Source organism: Pogona vitticeps, chromosome 7, assembly GCF_051106095.1.
Source record: "Pogona vitticeps strain Pit_001003342236 chromosome 7, PviZW2.1, whole genome shotgun sequence".
NCBI classification, from domain to species: domain Eukaryota; kingdom Metazoa; phylum Chordata; class Lepidosauria; order Squamata; family Agamidae; genus Pogona; species Pogona vitticeps.
Window position 1 is genome coordinate 22,023,281 of NC_135789.1, and position 23,612 is coordinate 22,046,892.

At 46.4% G+C, this 23,612-nt stretch overlaps 1 protein-coding gene across 4 annotated transcripts in view; it reads right to left on the bottom strand.

Moving 5' to 3' along the window:
- Window positions 1-8,965: 8,965 nt before the first annotated feature.
- LOC110085146 (ras GTPase-activating protein 4) overlaps window positions 8,966-23,612 on the bottom strand; it is a 42,130-nt gene continuing 27,483 nt past the window's right edge. For all 4 annotated transcript variants that reach the window (XM_078379379.1, XM_072978262.2, XM_072978261.2 and 1 more), the window contains exons 11-21: window positions 23,041-23,105; window positions 22,360-22,472; window positions 20,213-20,405; window positions 19,868-20,005; window positions 18,095-18,239; window positions 14,532-14,701; window positions 13,361-13,498; window positions 12,284-12,419; window positions 11,686-11,806; window positions 10,574-10,638; window positions 8,966-9,601 (exon numbers count right to left, since the gene is read on the bottom strand). In XM_078379379.1, the coding sequence (XP_078235505.1) occupies window positions 9,465-9,601; window positions 10,574-10,638; window positions 11,686-11,806; window positions 12,284-12,419; window positions 13,361-13,498; window positions 14,532-14,701; window positions 18,095-18,239; window positions 19,868-20,005; window positions 20,213-20,405; window positions 22,360-22,472; window positions 23,041-23,105 (1,421 nt within the window). In that variant the 3' untranslated portion in view covers window positions 8,966-9,464. The remainder of the gene's footprint in view (window positions 9,602-10,573; window positions 10,639-11,685; window positions 11,807-12,283; window positions 12,420-13,360; window positions 13,499-14,531; window positions 14,702-18,094; window positions 18,240-19,867; window positions 20,006-20,212; window positions 20,406-22,359; window positions 22,473-23,040; window positions 23,106-23,612) is intronic.

A 23,612-nucleotide genomic window follows, 5' to 3' on the forward strand; every position in this document is an offset into this window, starting at 1 on the left:
TTTATTTAAACATTTTTACCCCACCGTTATCCTTTAAAGGACCAAAGGTGGCTTACAGCATTAAAAGAAGATATTAAAGCAAACAGCAGTAAGTATATCAATACTTTAAAGGGATCAAACAAATGCTGTATTAAAAAAAATAAAAGCAACAACGGAACCACATTCAAAGCGAACAGGCACCGCAGTCTAATTCGAAACACGTCACGCAGGCAGCCAGTTACTGCAGGAAGGAAGACTTGCCTGGAGAGATAGGTCTTTTAGCTGCTTGCGGGACAGCCAAGATGGGGCCAGTGGCAGGGAGTTCCAAAGTCACACATAAAATCAGATTTTTTTTGTTCTTAAAAATAAGTTTTATTTTCAAAAGGAGATTTTTTTTTTTTGCTAAAGGAAGATACAAAAGTGAGTGCCTGTTTCAGAGGAAAATCAGGGCTCCTTGGTGGTGCAATTCTCTTGGGTTTATTTTGTGGGGGGGGGTGGAGATTTTGGGGTGACTTGCATTTATTTATTTACTTATTAGGAGCATCTGGAGGGCCTACAGAAATAGGTTTTTTTTGGGGGGGGGAGGCAGCCTATGATTCTCACCCTTGATCCGGTACATAACAGCAAGGTGGTGAAAATTGGTGACCCTAGTGTTTTCCAAGCTCACAGCTGGGGAAAAAGTGCAGCATTTGGCTTCCATGACTGTAGCCAGTTAGAGTTGTGGCCCAAGAACATCATTAGTAGACAGGGGCTGGGAAGCACCGAACACCCAGTTCGGCCATTAAACGAACTGACACGAACCACCGAACTAGCGGTTCGTGCCTAACTAGTTATTTTTAATGGACAAGCAGTACGGCAAAAGACCAGTTGGAGAGATGTTTTTCTTTTGGCTACGGTGAAGCAAATGGAACAGAGCTGATTCCAGTCATGCTGTTAGGGAGTGAGGCAAAGAGCCGCTGGAGGAATGGAAAATTACCGTATTTTTCTGTGTATAAGACGCCCCCATGTATAATACACACACACACCACTTTTCTAACCCAAAATTAAGAAATCTAAGTGGGGCTTGGCAAGTGTATGGAGAAAGGACTCAAAGCAATCCCGCAACTGCATGATCGTTTTGATCGCTTTCCCGCTTATACAGCCATGGGATTGCTTTGATCCTTTTCCGCTACACTTGTTAAGCCCCCTGGGACTTAGTAAGCAGAGGGGAAAGCAAGGATCAAAGCGATCCTGCAGCGCTTTGATACCTGCTTTCCTTTTGCTAAGGCTTAGCAAGTGGAGGGGAAAGCAGGGATCAAAGCCCTACAGGATCACTTTGATCCCTGCTTTCCCCTCCACTTGTTTTTTTTCTCTCCTCAGCTTATTGAGGACCCTCAATTTTTAGTCTAAAGTTTTAAGACAAAAGTAGAGACTTATACATGGAAAAATATGGGTAGATCTCTGTCGAAGGTGAGATGAGATGCGCTTTGTCGATCATGGAGGCTCGGAATACATCACAAACACCACCAGGAAGAGTGAGCATCAAATAATAAAGTCGGATCTTCTATCTTAGCACCTGTCTCCTGGCAGGCTTGGCAGCTTCTTTCCTCCCTTGTGTTTTCTGAAGCGTAAGGCACCCTTGCCGATTTTTCTCAGGCCTATCCATTAGGGACCTGCATGTAGCAAACCCTGCCCTTTTAAAAATCCATTCCTTCTTACAAATGGCGAAAGATCTGTTTTGCCTTTTCTGGCTGGCTTCCTGTTTTAAAAAGTTTGCCATGAGTTAAAATTCAGAAGAGCAGTTGAATGACTATAGAATCAAACACACAACTGGGTCGCCGCTTGTGGCCCCTAAGGTCTAAAACACCCCCAGACACCTCACCCCACCCCAAATTTAACTTTTCTGGAAAGCATAGTTGCAGAAAAACTCCCTTTGTGCACCTTACCAGCAAGGAAATCTCATGTTTTAGCACGTGCCCCCAGTGCTCAGACCACCCCCTCCAAATTGTTGAAATAAAAAAATTAACCACCAGAGGGCAGAAGTAGGCATTTTTGTCCCAGTTTTTTTAAAAAAATAAACATTTCTAAGAAAAAAATTAAAGGGCAGCCAGTGAAGTCCCAGAGCTCCAGTGTGTGGCCAGTCTCTAGTAAGCAGTAAATGGGTTGAACTTCTACACTGAGAAGAACGGACAACCTCTTGAGAGCGTGTCTTCGAAGCGCACGCCTGCGTTGCTTTCCTGTTCCAAAATGGAAGCTGCCACAGGGTGGCTGAGCGTGGCAGGCTGCTTACGGCTTCCATGTGGTGTATTCTTACCTGTTTTGATATAGAATCATGGAGTGGGAAGGGGCCTCGAAGGCGATCCAGTCCAACCCCCTTGCTCAGGGCAGGAATCCAAACTGAATTCTATCTGACAGAGGGCTGTCCAATTTTCTCTTGACGGCCTCCGGTGTTGGAGCGCTCGCCACTTCCCTTGTCGTACTGCTCTAACAGTTAAGAATTTTCCCCCCCCGCTATTCAGCCTAAATCTGGCTTCCTGTAGCTTGAGCCCATTATTGTGCACCCTGCACTCTGGGATGATGGAGAACAGATATGTAGGACTACCTTTGAAGAGTGCTCTCTTGTCTCCCCTCAGTCTTCTTTTCTCAAGACGAAACATGCCCAGTTCTGCCCGTCTTTCCTCCTAGGGCTTGGTTTCTGGTCCCCAGATCATCCTGCTTGCCCTCTTCTGGACTTGCTCCAGTTTGTCGGCATTCTTCCTTAAAAGTCTGGCATCCAGAACTGGACACAGGACTGACTCTAGAGGAGGACTTGCCGAATAGAGGGGGACTCATATTATGAGGATCAGCTAGTCATCTGTGTATTGCAGAAGATCCCATCAGAGGCATCTTTGAACAATGGAACCCATTCTGGACACACTGGTCTGATCTAGATTGAGCTTAGAAGCTGAGTACCATTAGCCCAGGCCAGTACTTGAGGGAGGACCACTTTGGGATCTCCAGATAACAGCTAGGAAAGGATTGTGCCGGAGCGCTTGGAGAGTCCAAGCAGATCTGACTCTGCCGGACTTGATGGGCCGCTAGCATGACTTAGCCGTCGTAGGGCATCTTCCACGGTCCCTGTCTTTGATCAGCCCTCAGAGAAAGCCAGGACTTCCTGTCTGCTTTTCTCAAGGAACTCTTTCCAGGAATTTCGGAAACCAGAAGCTGAGGGTACTCTTCTGTTCTGACCCCCTTCTCCAGGGACACAAAGCCTGATTTCCGGTCCAAACGCTTGGTGCTGACGCATTTGAGTTTTTAGCTTAGATTCAGTAACACAGGATTTGGTCACTGGAGGCCAGAAGGAGGTGGCGCTCAACGGGATCTCGTTTGGAGGCACAAACGGTCTGTCCTTTCCGAGGCTATGAGGGTGTAACTCCTCTCGGCCTATGAGCTTTTCTGCACTGACCCAGCTGTTCTGAGGCACCCTGACCCACCATTCGGATAATCCGGGGACTCCCACCCACTCGCTCCTCCGGTCTCCAGTCTCCCATCTGCCAGCTGTGGCCGGGGCGCCTCGGTGAGAGGCGTTGTGTGGTTAGAAGCGGAGCAGGCTTCCCAGGGCCCAATGGTCTTGTGGCTCCGATTCCACAGAGAGCACTGAATCTCCCACCCCCTTCCGTGAGCTCTCCAAGGTGCTGAATCTATTGGGGGGACCAGGTTCAGCTCACGTAAAGCTGGGAAGTCAGAAGACCTGGATCGGATTTACTGCTTCCACGAAACTGGAGTCCCCACCAGCCCCTGCCCCCTCGCAGAAAGGGGATGCTCAACCCGTCATCCTGGTTGGTAAGGCTGGGAAAGTGCCTTCTCTAAAACCTGAAGGGTTGCTGCCTGTCTGAAAACAGCCCAGAGTTAGAAAGATGAAGGGTCGTAACTGGCCATGAGGCTTGGATAGTGACATAGTACTCAACATCCACATTTAAAGCCTGAAGACTAGAAACTTTACTTGCTTTAACCTTCAGGGAAAGAACCAGAGGAGAATGGCGAAGCACCTGTCCTGCATGGCAGAGGTCCCGGGTGCAGCCCTGGCACCTCCAAGCAGGAGTGGGAAAGGCTGAAACCAGTCCCAGTGGATGGTGCTCAGCTAGAGGGACTGATGGTTTGTCTTGCCCTCTTGTGGCTCATGTACCTTCTTCCTTCAGTTTTAGGGCCTCCTTTGCAGCTCAAGGATTTGAAGGGGTGGGAGAATTTGAATACAAGTCCTTGACAGGACCCTACGCAGACGGGCCAGAGTTTGCTAGAGCAGCCGTCGTTCCAAAATGTAACTTTTCCAATCTCAGAACATCATCTCGAGTTAATCCCGGGAGCAGTTTTGTGTGCCACGGCTGTGCGTAGGCACCTTCGGAGGAGCCTCTCTGGGGAATGGTGGGAGCCAACCTCAGGACCCCGCAAGAAATGAGGGTTTCCAAAAGGACCGTCTTCCTGTCCTTGCTTTACTCTCCCTTGACTGGGGAGGGCCTCCCCAGGCAAGAATGAATCGTTGCAAAAATTAATTAGTACCCCACCAGTGTTTGCAAAGTAGAAATTTTAAAACAGATACGTAGACAACATCTAAAATGTGGAACTTGAGGACATTAAAACAGGAAGAACACCCTATGAGGAATCCACGTCCCTCTGATATACTTAAGGCCACGCAGGGAGGCCACATGGCTGCTGCTTTATTCCTTCATCAGGAGAGAAGTTATTTCTCTGTGACTTTCTGTCCTCTTTTTTTTTCATACCACAGAATTCTTGCTCACCATCTCCATTACCCCCCAAACAGATAAAAAAAATCTGTGTTTGGCTCTCTCTCTCTCTCTCTCTCTCCCCTCTTGAAAAGCAAATCCCTCCTCAGCTCTACTGATTTTATTTTATTTATAAAGCTTATATACCGCCCAACTTAGTGAGATCATTCCTCGGGATGGTTTATGTAACATGGACCCAAATTATATAAACCCAATGAGGATAGAACGCCCATCTCCCCAGATAAATCAAGGATGTTGCCTGGTTTAACAGAGGCCCTTGTCTCTCTTTCTATCTGATCCGCTCGTGGGAGGGCTTAGAGCGTGTGTGTGTGTCCGGTCGTGGGAGGGCTTAGAGAGAGAGAGTCCCCTTCCGCTTAAAATTAATTCCAGAAATTGGCATATGGCGTCGGCTGTAGCTTAGGCCTCTTTTACATCTCTGCTCTGACCTCTGATAACAGCATGGGCAAGAGAGTGGCAGCAGTGGTAGATGTAAAAGAAAGGAAGAACCACACACACACACAAAAATAAAAATAAAAGAGAGGCAAGCTTAAAATGGATCCTTCCCCATCATATTCCGAGCACCTTTGTAAAAACACACTCTACCAAATAAATCCAAGGTTCACCTACCTCAGGCCGGATGGTTATTTCCTGATTATTACTAGGTGTTTCAGACTGTTCATTCATTCAAAACACAACCCGGCTTGCAAAAGAGGCTTGTGCTTAGTTCCCGACAGCTGATCAGAGAAGGAAAGGGAATTTTTTAAAAATACAAAGTGAGTCGAGGAATTCAGAGGTCTTAGCACTTCGGAGTTCTGCTTCCAAGCCAGTGGGGGCCCCTCGCCCCAAAATGGTGATGAGAGGCACCCCTAGTCTCTCAAGCCAGAAACTGTCAATGTACAGATATTTCTTTCAACTAAGTTGCTTACGACAGTAAGAGTTTCTCCATTTTCCTTTAAAACAAGCCCTACAATTGGTGTAATGATTTTGACCCCCCCCCCCAACAAGTCATATATGTATCATAGCCAAGCAGTAATCTTTCGATTGTAATGAGGGTGAAAGAGGAGAGTGCAAAAAATGGCCTGAAACTCAACATCAAAAAAACTAAGATCATGGCCACTGGTCCCATCACCTCCTGGCAAATAGAAGGGGAAGATATGGAGGCAGTGACAGATTTTACTTTCTTAGGCTCCATGATCACTGCAGATGGAGACAGCAGCCACGAAATTAAAAGACGCCTGCTTCTGGGGACTGTATTTTATTGTTGTTAGCCGCCTAGAGTGGTCCTCACCGACCAGATAGGCGGGGTATTAAATAAATAAATAAATAAATAAATAAATAAATAAATAAATAAATAAATAAATAAATAAATAAATAAATAAATAAATAAATAAATAAATAAATAAATAAAGAAGAAGAAGAAGAAGAAGAAAGCGATGACAAACCTTGACAGCATCTTAAAAAGCAGAGACATCACCTTGCCAACAAAAGTCCGAATAGTCAAAGCTATGGTTTTTCCAGTAGCGATGTATGGAAGTGAGAGCTGGACCATAAAGAAAGCAGACCGCCGAAGAATTGATGCCTTTGAATTGTGGTGCTGGAGGAGGCTCTTGAGAATCCCCTGGACTGCAAGGAGAACAAACCGATCAATTGTAAAGGAAATCAACCCCGAGTGCTCACTGGAAGGACAGATCCTGAAGCTGAGGCTCCAATATTGTGGCCATCTCATGAGAAGAGAAGACTCCCTGGAAAAGACCCTGATATTGAGAAAGTGTGAGGGCAAGAGGAGAAGGGGACGACCGAGGATGAGATGGTTGGACAGTGTCATCGAAGCTAGCAACATGAAATTGACCCAACTCCAGGAGGCAGTGGAAGATAGGAGGCCCTGGTGTGCTCTGGTCCATGGGGTCACGAAGAGTCAGACACGACTAAACGACTAAACAACAACAACAACAAATCTTTCGACGCAAGTTTCCCCAATTCCAGTCGAACCCTGTAACGACTAGACATGTTGAGATTGTTTATAAATAGACTTTATATGTCGGATGGAGGTCATGACGGCAAAAAGATATTTTACTGCACACTGAGAGCCAGTGCCATCTAATAGTTGTAGTTATATTCCCCATATCCCTCTAAAGACATCAAGGTTCCTCCTGCTCCATCATTCTAAGAATAACCCTGTGAGGTAGGTTCATCTAATATAGTGTGGCTAATAACTGGTCCAAGGTGATCATAGGTCAGTGTGGACCTGGGTTGATCCTTGAGGAAATCCAGATTTAACACTCTTACTACACCACACCACCCCTTACCCTAGTACAACAGGCCAAGAAAAAGATTTTTCTCTGGACTGTAGTTTTGAATTTTAAAAAAATATATACATCCCATAGATAGTTCTACCTGACAAAGAGACACCTTGCAGCATCTAACGGTGGCTCACCTGGGTGAAAGGTCTCAACCAGGAGTGTCTTGAGGCCTAGCTCGGCCTAGCTTCCTGTTTGGAAAGAAAGCTCCCAGCTCGCACTGGGGCAGCAACAGGAAGTTGAAGTCTAGCTAAGCTTCAGACGCTTCCAAGTTGAGGCATTTCGTCCAGGTGAGCCAAATTGAGATGTCTGTCTGATGTCCATCTCTCAGGTGGAACTCCCAGAATGGAGCATCATGGGATGAATAGTCCCCAAAATTCAACAATCCCCCCCCCCCCGCCAATGGTTCTGTCTTAACTGCACTGCAATGGTAGCGCTCATTACTTTTATGGCAGGCAAAGTATCAAAAGAAAACCTAACACTTAGAAGCATCACTCAACTAGATGAAGCTACAGCATGCTAGTGTAGCTCACAACTGGACTGAGATACTGGAGGAGGGGGGGGCGCAGACTCTCCAATGCCCCCTTCTCTCTCTCCACTCTTATTATGGTCAAATTGGTAGGCTGTCCCTTTCCTAGGAGTCCACAAAGCCATGGATCTCACGGGCCTCTTCCCAGTAGACTCACCTAAATCTCCTTTCCAGCCTCCAAAACTGAGGGTCAGTCACAGCACCTCGAATTCTGGAGAGGGGTCTACCTTTTGATCACACAGAACATTTGCCAGCTGAAATAGCAACTTCATCTGCTCAGACTTCAGAGGTAACATTTTACGTTTCATGCACCGATCTCGCAAAGTCATTCCCCATTGGCTTTTTAATTGTTATTATTTAAGGAAAGCATCTGAGCTTTTAAAAACGATATTTTGAAAGTAACATTAGACTGTTTAAAAAGTGTGCGAACTATCTCATGCACTACACCAGAACACAGAGGTCTAACTCCTGTCCTCTGAAGATGCCGGCCACAGAGATGGGTGAAACGTTAGGAAGAAAAACCTCAAGAACACATTCAAACAGCCTGAAAAACCTACAACCACCATTGGATCCCGGCCATGAAAGCCTCTGAGAACACAAATCAAGAAAATGATTGACAGCCACCTGCAGGCATGGCCTCATGAATACAAAAATAACGATTCTAATGTGAGCACATTGCATCTGGCACGTTATTTCCAGGATTTGACCCCTTCTAATACTGTATACAGCTAGCCTTAACACAGCACCCAAGGACTGATCAAAGAAGGAAGGAAATCTCAGCATCTCTGCTTCTTAGAGGTTCTACAGCTAAAACAGAAATGTGCTTTTACCAAACTACCAAGTCCTAGGGGTCTACGGGAGGAGGCAATGAAAGTGGTGTCAAACGGATATCATTCTGCAATGTAGATGGTCTCTAGCACATACACATTTTAATTCATTTATTCATAAACCGCTTCATTGGGGCTTGTGAATGAATGAATGAATGAGTGGGGACACAATGAAATAACATACATTTTCCAATTGTCGCTGAAGAACCCATCCATCTGACATCAGAAGGTCCCTCCTCTGATTCAAATTATGTCCCTTGAATCTCCAGCTGAGTGGGCAACCCTCCTGGAGCTAAGAACTGGCATGTGGTTATCCCACCTGTGAATATGAAATTTACGTCTTTAATTTTTAGAAAATAAACTGCAACTCTTTGTGACTACTGTTCTGTAAGGTACTGTGAAGCTTCCTCGCCTGTTTTTCATTCAGTGAGGCTGGCTGCCCTCCAGATTTCTGGCAACGGGCCTGCTAACCAATTCTCCCAATGTTGGCAGCAGAGCAATACAGGGCTGCATTTTTCTAGATTTTAGGCTTCTAAGAGGACGTATGGGCAAACCAAAGAGAAAAGGCACAGAAAGCCCTCCCAACCCATGACAAACACAAGAGACGCCAGTTTATTTCTTCAGAAAATTCTGCCACCATGAGGTCTAGAAACTTACTCCCTCTAAGCAAAGCTTGGGGGAAAAGGAAAAAAAGGCTAAGACTAATGAAAAATTCCAAGTTCTGGGAGATGAAACCACTTGCCCTTATGTTCTGCTGAGACTAAGGACCAAACTCTTAATGATATGGATGAATGACAGAGTTTCAGGGAAAGAACCATCAATTGAACCACGGAAGAGGATAAGATGTCGCTCCTAAATTATTATCCGGGTGCTTTCCAAGTGTGGAAGATCCTTCACAATCACTTTGCCGCTAAAAGAGGGCTTGCTTGGTCCATATCATGTGGACTCTGGGAACAAGCATCATCTCCAATCCTTCCCATCTCAGCAGGGAAGTCCTGTAGGAGGGCTTCTTTTCTGGAAGGACAGGAGCGCTTCTGCCCACAGGCGGCTGTAGCAGGCTAAACCCAGGAAAGCGCCCGAAGGGGGCCCAGAGTCACGTCGGCAGCTCCACCAGGCAATTTCGGTTCTGGATGGCTAAGTCACTTGTTCGAGAGCGTTCCTTAGCGTGTGCTTCTTCAAGATCCTGCAAAATCTGGAAAAGCCGGATGGGGCCATCAGTGTTTTCCGGCTCTGTGGCAAGACAGACAGAGAGAGAGAGAGAGAGAGAGAGAACAAAGTTATGTATAACTGGCATGCAGTCGCTTTATGGCGTATTAATAATGTTGCTGCTACATTTATGAATACCCTGGACTGCCTGAAAGGAGTTCTACATGAAATCAAGCCTGTGTCTTTCTGAGATGCAGAAAAGATGGCGCTGAGGCTATGTCAAGAGAAAGCAAGACCTTACTAGATCATAATGCTAGGAAAAGTCGAAAGCATCAGGAAAAGAGGAAGATTCAAGATGAGATGGATCAATTCCAACAAGGAAGCCCACAGCCTTGAGTTTCTCAGAACTGAGCCGGGTTGTTAAAGATATGGAATTCTGGAGGTATAAGTTGGAGATGATGTAACAGCACATAATCTCAACAAAACAATATGGTACGAAATTGGTTTTCTCCCGGTCGTGCTCTAAAACAATGGCCCTCCGTCTCCCCAACCCTATTCAAAAGCCCAAGAAACAAAAAGCTTGGGGTTTTTTTTCACCCAAAGGTGAAATTTGTACATTTATAGGCCTGTTACCACATTGAATATATATGATCAGTTGGGGGATACGATTCGTTTGGCGCGTGCCTCTCGATGGCCCTCCTAAGAACAAGGAGGATGTATAATAGTGATCCAAAATGGTTTAATTAATTAATTAATTGCCATCCTCCTCATTACCACTTGGTTATGAACCACGTTATACAACCTCAGCCCAAAGATACTCTTGCAAGCCGGCCTACCTCGTTGGGCCGTCGTGAAGGAAAAGGAGGAATGCTCGTGGCAGGGAAGGAGAGCTATAAATGTAACAGACCGAAAGGCCAACATATAATAATAACAGTTTATCTCAGAGCATCCACTTAATTCTCTCTCTCTTCTTAACATCTTGAGCTTTTTTGAAACGTACTAGGAAATCTTTCCAATCTTCGACTCCCTCTTCTAACGAATATTCGAAATCCGTACCTTTGCTTTCACTTGAGCAAACTTTTTCGCTGTTCTCCACAGTGGCCAGTTCCTTGTACTTCTCCCTTCAGGGGGAGAAAAATTAGCAAAAGTAGGTGGAAGTTAGCGCACCCAGTCATCGGCTCTGCAGAACCCACGGGTTTACAAACTACACGCCTCCAAAGTTTTCCCAAGGTTTGAGCAGCCCTGAATCAAAACACACTACATTGAAACAACCTCCACCAAATATAAAGCAGGTTTCCCCCTTGCGTCTCTCTTCTTCTTCTCATGCGTTGACCAGTCTCCAGGCTGTGAAGCCGGACTTAAGTCGGACGTGACTCAGGAGCTTGGAGAGGGGTTACGGGCTCATAGCTCGGACCCCTTTTTCCGAGTCATGCTTCGAGTCCTTATTAAGGATGGGCCTCCCTATCGGCTCCCGCCATCCGGCTTCCCTTCCAGGCCCACAATCTCTATGCATACGCCCCCCAGGGAGGGGGGAGGGGCCAAGGGCCTCGAGACTTCGGCTTGGGATTCAGGACTCTGACCCGAGGACTCGAATTTGGGACTCGGATCCAAAGACTTAAAGCGCAGGACTTGAACCCAACAATTCTGGCTTGGAACTCGGGCCCAAAGACTTTCTGGCATCCCTGCCAGTCTCCCATCATCCCAGCCAGCCAAGGCCCTCTCTGGACGTCACACAAGACCACTTCCTAATCTTCAATCATACCACAGTCTGTTTCAATCCCATTCTTCTTTCCCCTAGAGAAGCAGGACTGCCGTACTTCCTTAAGCACCTAAACATTCCATGACATCACGTCAGCTCAGCCAATCAGGGCCGGAAAGCTTTGCTGCCAGAAACAGAGCACAATGTAGGTTCTTTTTAATTTGTTGTGGGCCCCCCCTCATTGTAAGCCGCTTAGAGTGGACGAGTCGCCCAGATAGGCGGGGTATAAATCAAATAAATAAATAAATAAATAAATCATCATCATCATCATCATCATAACACACACACACATACACACACACACACACACACACACACACACACACACACACACACACACACAAAGCAATTAAAAGGGTCAATGTTCCTTTCCTTTCCTCATTCAGTACAGGATGGCCAACCAACTCACCTCATTGTCTCTCGCACTCCGACCAGATGCCGGAATATCAGCTGAGCCTCTAAATCTGGATCCAGTGGGTCATTCCATTCCTTCAGAGTAACCCCGTGTCGGGTTTTATCACAGCCGACATCTACGGGGCAAAAGGTAAGAGTTGGGTCTTTCATTTCCTTTTCCCCTTAGCGTTGGTGCACCTGGCTAAGAAAGCCCTTTTTTTTTTTGCAGCTGTCCTCAAATACAATCAGAGCAATGCCGTTGGTCCACAATGGAGGTTCCATTTCAAAGGCTCCTCCCACCTGAAGCTTGAAAAAGTTACTTTTTTTGGAGCACAACTCCGAGCACCGTCCATGCTGATGGAGGAATTCTCAGACTCCATGGTTTAAGTCTCTGGCTGCAGCGCCAGAGGTTGGGAGTTTGATTCTCCCGTGGAGTAGAGCCTTGGGCAAGCTTGGGGTGGACTCAGCCTTCCATCGTTCTGAGGTCAGTCAACTGAGTACCCAACTCGCTGGAGTCGGTGGGCAAGGCGTAGCCTCCATAACTAAATTGTCAACCACCCAGAGAGGGCTAGAAGCGACATATAAGCAGCACACTTTGCTCTGATGTGCCTTACCTGTTTTATTCTTTTGATGACAGCAGCTCCATTTCTCTCCACGGAAGACGCCCGGGTGGTAAGAGCAGAGCATCCCGCTGTTATTCACGCAAACCTTCCGCAAGGCCGACAGCCACTGGTTTAGCTCGTTGACGCACTAGGAACCAAACCGGGACAAGAAGGGTTAATGCCCTCGGTAGATCTGGCTGGACGCTCATGTATTTTGCCCACCATCCCTTCTTTCCAGTCAAACAGGCGTTGCAAATTCTAGTTCCAGGAAATCCCTGGAAGAAACTTGTTTTAAAATATTTTTAATAAATTAAATAATAAATTAACTGGGGGATTGGGATAGTCTGGGTATCAGAACATAGCAGAAGTTGGAAATAATTCATTAAAATTATATGTTAATCCATTAATTCTTTTTAACAACAGTATTTGAAATGTGTTGCCTTAGTCATCCAATGGGCATTAAATGTCCAGTGTTCTTTCTTTTCTTTTCTTTTCAAGTGATGAGTTAATATTGGGTTAAACTGTGACCCTCAAATCATTTTAATTATTACTTTGGGGAGATCATTTTTGGCATATTTTTTTGACTGCTTGTTTTAAATTAGTTTTTAGCTTCCAATTTTTAAATATGTGACAAATGACCAAATTTGGTCATGGATTTCTAACTTCATTTTACAACATTTCTTCTAGTCCGAATCCTACAGCTGCTTGTGGCAGGTTTGTGGAGCTTGTCATGGCTAATTGCAACTAGCTGACGAGGATGCCTGCTGGATACATGTTGGTAGCATGTCTGGTCAGACACTAGAATGCAGAGCACCTCACATTTGCATGAAATCTAGGATAAGGCTAGGAAAGAAATTCTGCCAAAACACAAGATAGGGCTAGGAAGGGAATCCTGCTAAAAACACAGGATCGGGCTAGGAAAGAAATCCTGAATCCCAAGGAACTTGTTGCTGTCAATGCACGTCAGCAATCTTAGAAGGGACAGAGGTCCATCTTAGTCTTCCAAGTTGCACAAAGCAACCCGCCTTTGTACGCCACAACCCTCCCCTCTCCACCCACGGCAGGCCACCCACCCCGTCCACCTCTAACCTTGCACTGCAGGTACACCGTGTCCACCTGCCCTTCCTCGCTGGCGTAGATGATTTGCATGACGTGGGAGCTCCCAAAGCTTTTCTCCTCCACCTTCTCGGCGGCCAGGATGTTGGCCAGGGAAATGAAAGAGCTTTTCTGAAAGACAATCCCACGGGAGTGTCAGAAAATGGAGATTCCCTTGGAATCAAAATGGACGCTCCTCTAAGCCGGCCACAGTGCTTTCGATCAGACACACCGCACACGCTCGCTGAGATGGTTCTTGTCCTGAAAAAACTCCTCTTTGCTCTACATCAGTGGGTGGCCAAAGAATCCAGAAATACCAGCCGTTGCTGTACAGCTATTCCATCTTTCACTCCTTAACAGATTTTATGTTGGGAGTTTTTACAACCTCGCAGGCTGCCTGGAGAAGGTGGGGCTGGGGTGACTGTCAATCTATCCAGCATTAGCCAATCATTCCTTCCCTGATGGTGAATTCAAAGAGAGTCCCATCTTTCTGCTCTGTGTCTTTTTCCCCCCTTCTCAAGAGTCTGTTGAAGTCTGTTGCTGAAGGCAGTCGTGTTTTTAACTTCCTATTTATCTGTTCACTGTAAGTAAATGCAACAGATTTCCCTTTTGCTCCTTCAAACATCTCAGAGTGAGTTATTGAGGCTGAAGGTGCCAAATAATGAGAGAGAGAAAAAGCGGTGGACTATTCTGGGGTACAAGAACTTACTCTGCTGTCAATCCCTGCACTGCTAGAGAAATTTAACCCAAAATTCAAAACTCTGCAACTCCTCCCCCCCTTCAGTACAGGAAAAAAAATAAGTATTAAAGCAAACAAGTAAAGATCAAGGAATTCTAAAACTCAAAACAAGAAGAAAGTGACATGGAGTTGGTCATGTAATGCAAAATTTAAAAAAAATCCAGATTGTGGGCAGCTATAATCCTTCCAGGCAAAATCAACAGGGAAGAAAGATACAGAAAGGAAGTTGGGCTGTTTGGATATGACACAGCGCCTTTGTTTCTCTCTTTAAGACAGCACGAATTCAGCGAGGACCACGGAAGGCAAGGCTAGCTAGAAGCACCCTTGGAGGTCACCATGCAGAAGAACTGTGGGCAGCAAACCGTACAGCTTCCAGGTCACACTGGTCTCCCACACGTTTACCCCCCTTGCTAGGACCTTCCTTACCTTGGCATTTGGTGTCTTGGCGAAGGTGAGAGCCTCGCTGGTGAGGGAGAAGTACAGCTTCTTGCAGGTGGACGAGAGGAGAGGGCCTTTGCTCTTCGGCTTGTGAACAAACAGGGGCCCCTCTTTCACCACCTGCGTCTGCCGCGAAAGGGCCTTCTGCTGGTCTAATTCTGCACAGATCCAGATCCGTGGAAATAAATTCAGGAGGAGAAGTAGAGTGAGTTTGCATATGGTGAAAAAAAATCATTTCAAAGTGCTTCACAAACAACAACTACGTATGGTTGGGCCGTACTGTTTATTCCCATTTTTCAGGTAGCAAGACTGAGGCTGAGACCAAACGGGTTTCTCTGATGGCAAGTTGCCAATTTTAATGGCAAGATAACATGGGAACTTGGTGCTTGTTCTTTGCTGTTTGCTAGCAGTACACTAAGGTAGGACTGCCATCGCAACAGGATCAGCACCCGTGGTTTCACTTATTCGCTGCCTGAAAATATTAAATTAAAAAGACCCAGAAATACGTTTCCAAAATGCATTATCAGACCTGGCCACTAGAGGGACCAAGATACCATGCTATGTATTCTTGTTGTTGAAGAACACATAGAATAGTCTTGGGCTCCCTCTGGTGGCCAGTTATGGTAACACATCATGAAAATAGTTTTTTTTCTCGGTTTTTCTTTTACTATTTATTTATTATTTATTTATTTGATTTATACCCCGCCCATCTGGTCTAAAAGACCACTCTACGCGGCTTCCAATATAATAAAAACAGTGAAATAATACAAAAAACACAATTACATAAATCATATTGTAATAAAAAGAATACAGCAATAGAATAGAAAATACATAACGAGAGAATAAACAGAAAAGTCACATATTAACTGGAGGGAAGGCCTGAATGTATAGCCATGTTTTTAATTGACTTTTAAAAGTGTCCAAAGTGGAGGCCGCATGGATCTCAGGAGGGAGATTGTTCCAGAGGCGAGGAGCCACCGCCGAGAAGGCCTGGTTTCGTGTCCTTTCTTTCCGGGCCTCCCTCGTCGTTAGGCTCCTCAGCCTCACCTCCTGGCTCGTGCGGGTGATCTGAGAAGATCTAGGTGGAAGCAGCGTTCTGTCAAGTATCGAGGTCCTAAACCATTTAGGGCCTTATATGTAAGCATTAACACTTTGAAGTCAATGCGGAAACGGATGGGCAGCCAATGCAGCATGGCCAGAGTAGGAGAGATATGTTGGTATTTTCTCACTCCAGTGAGGAGTCTGGCCGCCGCACTCTGCACCACCTGAAGTTTCCGCATCAGCTTCAAAGGGAGCTATGTATAGCCCTTGCTTTTATCCATGGCTTTCAGCATCCACTATCCATGGTTTCACTTATTCACTGTCTGAAAATATTAAATTAAAAAAAACAAACCCAGAAATATGTTTCCAAGATGTATTACCAGAACTGGCCAATCGAGGGAGCCAGATGCTATCCTATATAGAGAATTCACGATTATCCATGGTTTCCGGCATCTTTGAAATGTATCCCTCACAGATACAGTAGTCCTACTCTATGTGCAGATTTAACTACATAATTAATCCACGAACAGAGTGCAATTGAGTGGCAATTATTTCTTTCAAAATGAAAATCAGAGAAAGCGCCTTTCCCCTTTAATCCCCTCCCCTCGATTCTCTGCTTCAAATATTATGCCTTGAGAAAAGTGCCCACTTCAGGTGGGAAATCTGTTGTACATAAAACACCATTTAGATTTGTTTCCTGAATGCCATAATCACCTGCCGAGTGGGAACCACGTGTTACATACAGCACTGATGGTACCTGTCTGTCATGGGTTTGGAGGGAAAGTTCCATCCTATGGGGAGTGGAAGGCGGGACATCAGGGGGAGGAGCTGTACTGTATATATATCTGGAGCTTGTGTGGAGAGAGAAGAGTTGGAGTCTGTGTGTCAGACTGAGTACAATTGTGTGTCAGTTAGTACATACCTGATAGGTTCAGGTCTCTATCTAAGTAGCCAGAACTGATAGGTTCAGGGTCTGTGCTTTACTTTAAAGTGTTCTGGGGGAACCAAACTGTTATATGTATATGATTTGGACTACGCCACGTTACAGTATCTTATTTACTTGATCTTTTTATTTACCCTGTTTGTTATTTAAATAAACCTTGTTCTTTTGTTTAGTAAAATCCATTCCTGGTCTGTGTGACTTCTTATAGGGAATGGTTGGTGGCAGCTTAATTAAAGTGTGGTATACTCCAGTAGGTCTGGGGTTGTCACACCACGAGCGTAGGAAGAAACCGCATTTCGCACGCTGCGCTTACAAACGTATTGTTCCAAAAGCAGCTTAACTTATCAAGGCAGTAACAGACTGACGGGTGACAGAAGTTGTTTGTGATGCTCTGCGCATGGAAGCAGAGAAGGTGGCGATCTTCTATCCCTCCCTGCCAGTTTCAACAGAGAGAGGCTAGGCTATAAAGCCTCCTCAGCTAGAATCCTGTTGTGTAGCTACGCAGGCATAGCTGGGCATGACGCTCACGGTAGCTACAATGGCACCAATGGCTATCCATGAAGCACTTTCACCGGTGCGTTGCTCCATGGGTTGCACAGTCACATGGCGCCATGGCCTTTGCCCGGGCGCAATGCCTGGCGAAGTATCTCTGTGATGAACTGGATTCCAGTCATCGGCTGAACTCCTGAAGACTGACAAGCTGAAATCCTAGACTGCGTAAGGCTGCTGACATCCTTATAGCTTTTCTGAAAATACTCAATTTTCCCCACCTCAAAAGTCTCAGCAGAATCTCTTTTGCCAGGGGTACATAGGAGAGGGCCTTTTCTGCGGCTGCTCCCAGACTCTGGAACTCTCTGCCACTGGAGACCAGGCTGGCCCCAATTTTGCTGTCTTTCCACAAACAGAGAAAAACCTTTCTTTTCAGGCAAGATTTGCATAGTGACTGGTTGACCAAGGTGATTTTTAGAATAGATTATTTTACTGTAAGACCTTCCCATCCATGGCATCAGTGTCCATGGACTCATTTATCTACTGCATGAAAATATTAAAATAAAAAAATCCAGAAATGCACATTTATACACCCACGAATATCACTGTTTTACTGTATTCTGTTCTTTTACTTGAACTTTTAATACCGCTCTTATTTATGAGTTTTAATACACCTGCTGAATGCTTTTTAAATATTGTAATAATTTATAGTATTAGTTTTTAACGTTGTCTTGTTCAATAATGTAAACTGGCTTGGATCCTTTTGGGGAAGATAAGTATTTTAAATAATTAGAGAAGCAATAATGAAAGAACTCCCCATTTGGGAGTTCTGGCTGGTCCAAAACCTCTTAATTAGCTTACCAACCTTAGCCAGGTGCCTACCTCTAGAATGGGAATTCAACCTTTCTCAAACTTCTGGAATTTAAACATCTCAAAAGAAAGTCTTTCAAAATTAAAAATTGTACTTAAAAAAAAATAGGAGAGAATTTTGCAAAAGCAAACTCAAGGGGCCCGGCCATCACCGGGCAAAGGTCTACCTGGAGTCAACCTCAGTAACGGGATCGGGGCCCATACAAACCTTCTTTTTCCTCAATGTCGATCAGCTGAAGGATGAACTGCTTCATCTGAGCGGCGCCCTGTTGGATGGTGGCCTGCAGAGGAGCCATCCAAGTTTCCTTGGCACGGCTGATGCCAGCATCCAGGTTCCCCACGTTCTGGACCGCCTGATGGCCGAAAAAGGAGAGGGAGGTTAGGGTGGACGGAGGACGGAGGACGGCCGCCGTGAGCAGAGCAGGTGGCCTGCTGGGGCTTGGGAACGGAAGAGGCTCCGACGCCTGTTCAGCACCAATGCTCCTCTAAGGGAAGCTTGTCATGGTTGCTGCTGACTCTCAAACTGGCACCCCTTGCAGGGCTGTTAGAAAGACGAAGCACCGTTGGTAGGCATAAGAAACAGATACCTTGAGCTTTGCCAAATTAAAAGGCAGTGCCATAACTTAAGTCATGCCAAGCACTCCCAAGATGTCTGTGTGTGTGTGTGGGGGGTAGATGTTCGCCAAAGTTGGAGAAAATCAACAACGTGCCACCAAATCAACTCAAGACTTCTTTGGATCCTTTTCCAAGATTTTTCCGGGTGGCGAAGACCCCGAAGTGGTTGACCCTTCCCTTCTTCCAGGGGAGGGGGTGCTCCGGGATGGTGCTGCTTTTGCCCAAGGCCACCCAAGGCTGACTCTTCCCCCCCCGGAGGCCCCTGTGTGTGTAGGGGGAGAATCTCGCAACCTCTGGCTCCGCAGCCGGAGATCTCAACCCCTGAGCGATCCAGCCAGATCCAGGTGGAGGACAAGGGGGCTGGCTGATCACAATGGCATCAGCAGTGCCAGCTGAGGAGAATGAGTGGGTCAGGGGCTTAGCGGGAAAGCACCGAGCCACCCCAATGTTGCCCCTGCGCAGAAAGCAAATATAATCCTAGCAAGATTACAAACCAGAGGTGGAAAGGGGGAGAAAGCAGGTTTTACTAAGCCTTTGGAGAACCTGCCATTTGTCAGGACAGTGGGACAGAATAAAGGAAGCGGGTTTTCCTGCAGTGGAAGCCTTTCATTTATTTATTTTCTACTTATTTTATTTTAAAACCCAGTTTTCCTGCCAGGAGATGAAAGCAGGAGACATAACACCCCTGGCTCTCCGCTTCACCCCTCTCCCCGCCAGAACAGCCTTGAAAGGTAGGCCAGGCTGGGAGAGAGAATGAATCGCCCAAGGCTACTCAGTGCCAGAGCTATAGGGGGTGACTGTAACCGCTATGCCATACAGCCATGACATAATCCTCAGCTTAGAACAGCAGAGCTGGAAGGGACCGTCTGGATTATCGCATCCGGCCCCTGTCAAGAAGGCCCCAGTGGGGGAATCAAACCCCTAACCTCAGCCAGAGCCCTAAAGCGCTACTGGTTCCCATACCACACATGTCTAAAGAAATGCTCCCTGGCTGTTAGAGATACTGCTGGACAACCCCCCCCCCAATTTCCTCTCCCTTCAAGAGGGGAGGCTCTTGACCCCAGTTTCACTGGGGCAGTGAAGTCCACTTCAGCTCTTAGTCCGAACTTTACAGGGGCAACCTAAGGTGCCAAAGCCAAGCCTCGAAATGGGTTCAGCCTGTTTGATCGCTCCTGTGGGGGTTCGGACTAAAACCTAGAGTGGATTCTCTGTCACTGTGGAATTGTTCAAGCTGGAGTCACATTGCCTCCTGCTTTCAGGAAGGTCTTCTTCTGGGCCCTCACGCCGGCCCTGGGGAAAGGGGGAATCACTTTTCCGTGGCCACCGGTTGCCTTCTGGGCTAACGTCCTGGATGTCCAGTCCTTACTTTGGCCAGCAGGAGAAGGGCCCGGCTCGTGCGGGCATCAGCATGCTTCTCCCGGAGGTGGAAGAGTTTGGGGGACATGATGGCTGGAGAGAAGAAGCGTAAGCAGAGGAAACTGGTGACAGCCACGAATTTCACGTTCTGCAAGGAGAGACGGAAGAGCGTTAAAAGGGGCAACGTCGAAACCAGGCAGAAAGGGAGGGCTCCCCCGTCGATCAGGGGTGGCCAACAACTCCCATCAGCCCCAGGCAGCAAAGGGATTAGGCTGGGATGCTGAGTCCAGCTACACCTGGAAGGGGTGCCTTTTGCCCACCCCCCTTGGGTTCGAGGGACGCCCCTGAACAGAACCTGATCTTTCTCTTCCGGGAAGGATTCGCCAACTCTCTTGAAAAGCAGCCGGAAGGTTGCCCGGATGATGGCTGGGCACGCCTTGACGGATTTGAGGATGGAGGCCAGCAGGTTGCTTAGATAGGACCGGAGCAGCTGAGCGCTCTGCTGGATGACGTCGCTTTCGCTCTGGATCCGATGGAGGCTGGAACACCTGCCCCGGGAAGAAGCCAGAAGTCAGTCCCAGCATTTTCTTCCCAGATTTGTGTCCCGTATCCTCAGCAAGAGCTTCTGAGTCTGCATTATATCACAGAGAGGGAAACACGGGAAGATCTGGGGAGTTCATGTTCCAGGGATGCCGTCAAGTCTTTCAATCCAAGTCCCAGGTTCGAGTCTTTGGTCCCAAGTCTCAAGCCTTAAAAGTCTGTGTCCCTATTAAAAGAAAGCTTCCGTTCCCCCCCAAAAAAAGGGAGGGAGTGGATGGGGTCCGAGTCATGAGCGGAGTCTGATTCACTTTTTTAAAAAGTCATGTCGCCAGTCCAACTTAAGTCCAACTTGACAGCAAGTCTTGTGACTCAAGTTCCCCTCCCTGCATGAGCAAAATTTACCCCAAAATCATGGAATCATAAAGTCATAGAATTGGAAGAAGCCTAGAAGGCCATCAAGTCCAACCCCCTGTTCAAGGAAGGAATACAAATCTAAGGATATCAGCCATGTGGTTGCTCTTGAATGCCTCCAATGTTGGAGCCCTCAGCATCTCCTAAGCTAATGGGTTCCACTGTTGTACTACTCTAACAGTTAGAGAGTTTTTCCTGACATTCAACCAAAATCTGATTTCCTGTATCTTGAGCCCAATGTTGCATCTCCTGCACCCTGGGAGGATGGAGAACAGACCCTGCCCCTCCCCTATAGGACTGCCTTTCAAGTCTTTGAAAAATGCTCTCTTATCTCCCCTTAGTCTTCTTTTCTCATGAATGGAGGAACATCATTCCACCTTGACTTCTGGTCTGGTTCTCCTCGATCCACAGAGGAGGGATCTGGGGCCATCCAACCTACTTCCCGATTATGACACACAGCTGGAGCCTACACTTTCAATAAGACATGTGGAAGAAATGTCATGTGCCGCTGGCTATCGTAGCATGAAATTCTCAGCACCGGTGTGAGATTCAGCTGCCAGAGGATTTCCCCCTGTCCCTGCTGTGTTTTTCTTAATTTGCCCAAACGATACCTCTAACACAGCACAAAATTCTTGCTTAAAGTACAAACAGCATGCTTTCGTAGCCATTGGATCTGGGATTTTAAAAAAAATATCAGAGGATTCCAAGACTCGGGGTAAATAAAACAGATCCAGCCCGGTCTTGTCGATCCAAGCTGTAACTTGGGTAGAGGGGTCAAAATTCTGCTCCCCAAAAAAAGCACAAACTATATAACCCCTCTTGCACAGACAAGAGGGAAAATTTCAGAGAGAAAATGACCAGCGGGGGGGCAGGCACGGTGTACTCCTCCCAGCCCCAAGCATAGTAGACCTGATTTGGAATCAGCAAACATAGAATCGTAAAGTTGGAAAAGGACCTATAAGGCCACTGAATCCAACACCCTGCTCAAGTCAGGGATATATAAAAAGCTCACCCACTTAACACATTTATCCTTGGTGAAATATCAGCAGATGGGCTCAGCTTTGGGACTCGCCTCCTGATAACAGACACATGCGAATCTGGGTTTTATTTCATTATTTCTTTGTGATCTCCCCAGTCTATCTAAAAGAAGAAACAGCCAGATGCGTTTCTACCAGTCCTTTCTTCCAAGGGAGCTCTGGACCGGCGTGCGGCTCTTCTCTCCCCGGGCTGGCTCTTCTCCCAAGGCTATTCCCAGTGGGGGAGACTGAACACCCGACCTCTGGGTCCGCAGCCAGTGACCCAACTCACTGAGCCATCCAGCCAGCGAGACAGAGAATATTTTAATGCAAAAGCATGCCAAGACAGCAGAAATGTTGCTTGCGCAATCTCTTACATATCTTGCCCCTGAATCTCTTTCCAAACTAATTCTGATCTTCCTAATAGCACCAAGTTGTTGTTGTTGTTGTTGTTTTAAATTCTCCCCTTCACCGTGTGGTCACAACTGCACTGCTCAACAACCCCCACCACCCCCACCACCCACCATACTCTTACCCCACATCTTTGTTTTCCACTTTGCTGGGGTCCAGTTCGATGTATCGCTTCTCTTCAAACACGTGGCTGATGGTTGGACCAAGGACCTGGTGAAGATACTGCATCCCGGCCACCTGCAGTCCGAGACATTCGAGCGTAAGAGACCAGCATTTTATCCATCAGCCTGGTGCAGTGGATCGAGTGAAGGATCAGAGACCGGGATTAGAGCTTCGTTCAGGTTGACAAATACTCACAGGGCTATCCAGTATAACCCACAGTACAAAATTGATTGAGGGTTAAGTAGCAAATGTGTAGTTCTTGCCCTGGCTGCACACCGAGTTTGTGAGCCCTGCATGATGACAAAAACTAGCACCGACTTTTAAAACGGGTGGCCATTTGCCACTGAAATTCAAAGCCGACAGAGTGACGCCAGTGGGGTGGAACTCACAAGATCCTGGCCCAGACCTTGCATTTATTGAAAAATAATATTGAAAAGATGTTATGTGGGTTTACTGTGCTTTTTAGATAGATAGATAGATAGATAGATAGATAGATAGATAGACAGACAGACAGACAGACAGACAGACAGACAGACAGACAGACAGACAGACAGACAGACAGACAGACAGACAGAGACAGACAGACAGACAGAGACAGAGACAGAGACAGACAGACAGACAGACAGACAGACAAATAGAATACCTTGAGAAAGGATTCCATTGACTTTGAAGCCAAAGAGTTGCTCCGAAACAGAGTATTTGGCTCACCTGAAAGAGAGGAAGGAACTTCTCGTTAACGGTTCAATGGAATCATTTGCGCATTTATTTGGCCTACACATCAGTTATTGTTTGCTGTCTGAAAGTCTGTGTTGTCATTTCTGAGGAAATACCAGGAGACAGCAGAGCAAAGAAAATAAACTTTCTCCAGAATCTTGGCGAGGAAGCTGGTAAATATTCGGCCAGTTTTGAAAACAGCCTTTTCTTCATCGCTCACGAAGACAAAGGTAAAGAGAAGACAAAAGTAACGAGAAAACAAAGGGAAGACAGAGGTAACAGTCAGAAAGGGGCAGGTCCTCACGGAAGTTACCCCAGGAGCAGTGGAAGACAGATATCATGGTCTAAAAAAAGTAACATATTTTTTTATTTTCTGATCATACAACAGGGATATCACCAGGTAATGTGAATGACAGCTTGCTAATTAAACTTCCTCCTTTTCACACACACACACACAGAGCATCCCAACCCAATCACATTGCATCACAAACAAAGCTCTTG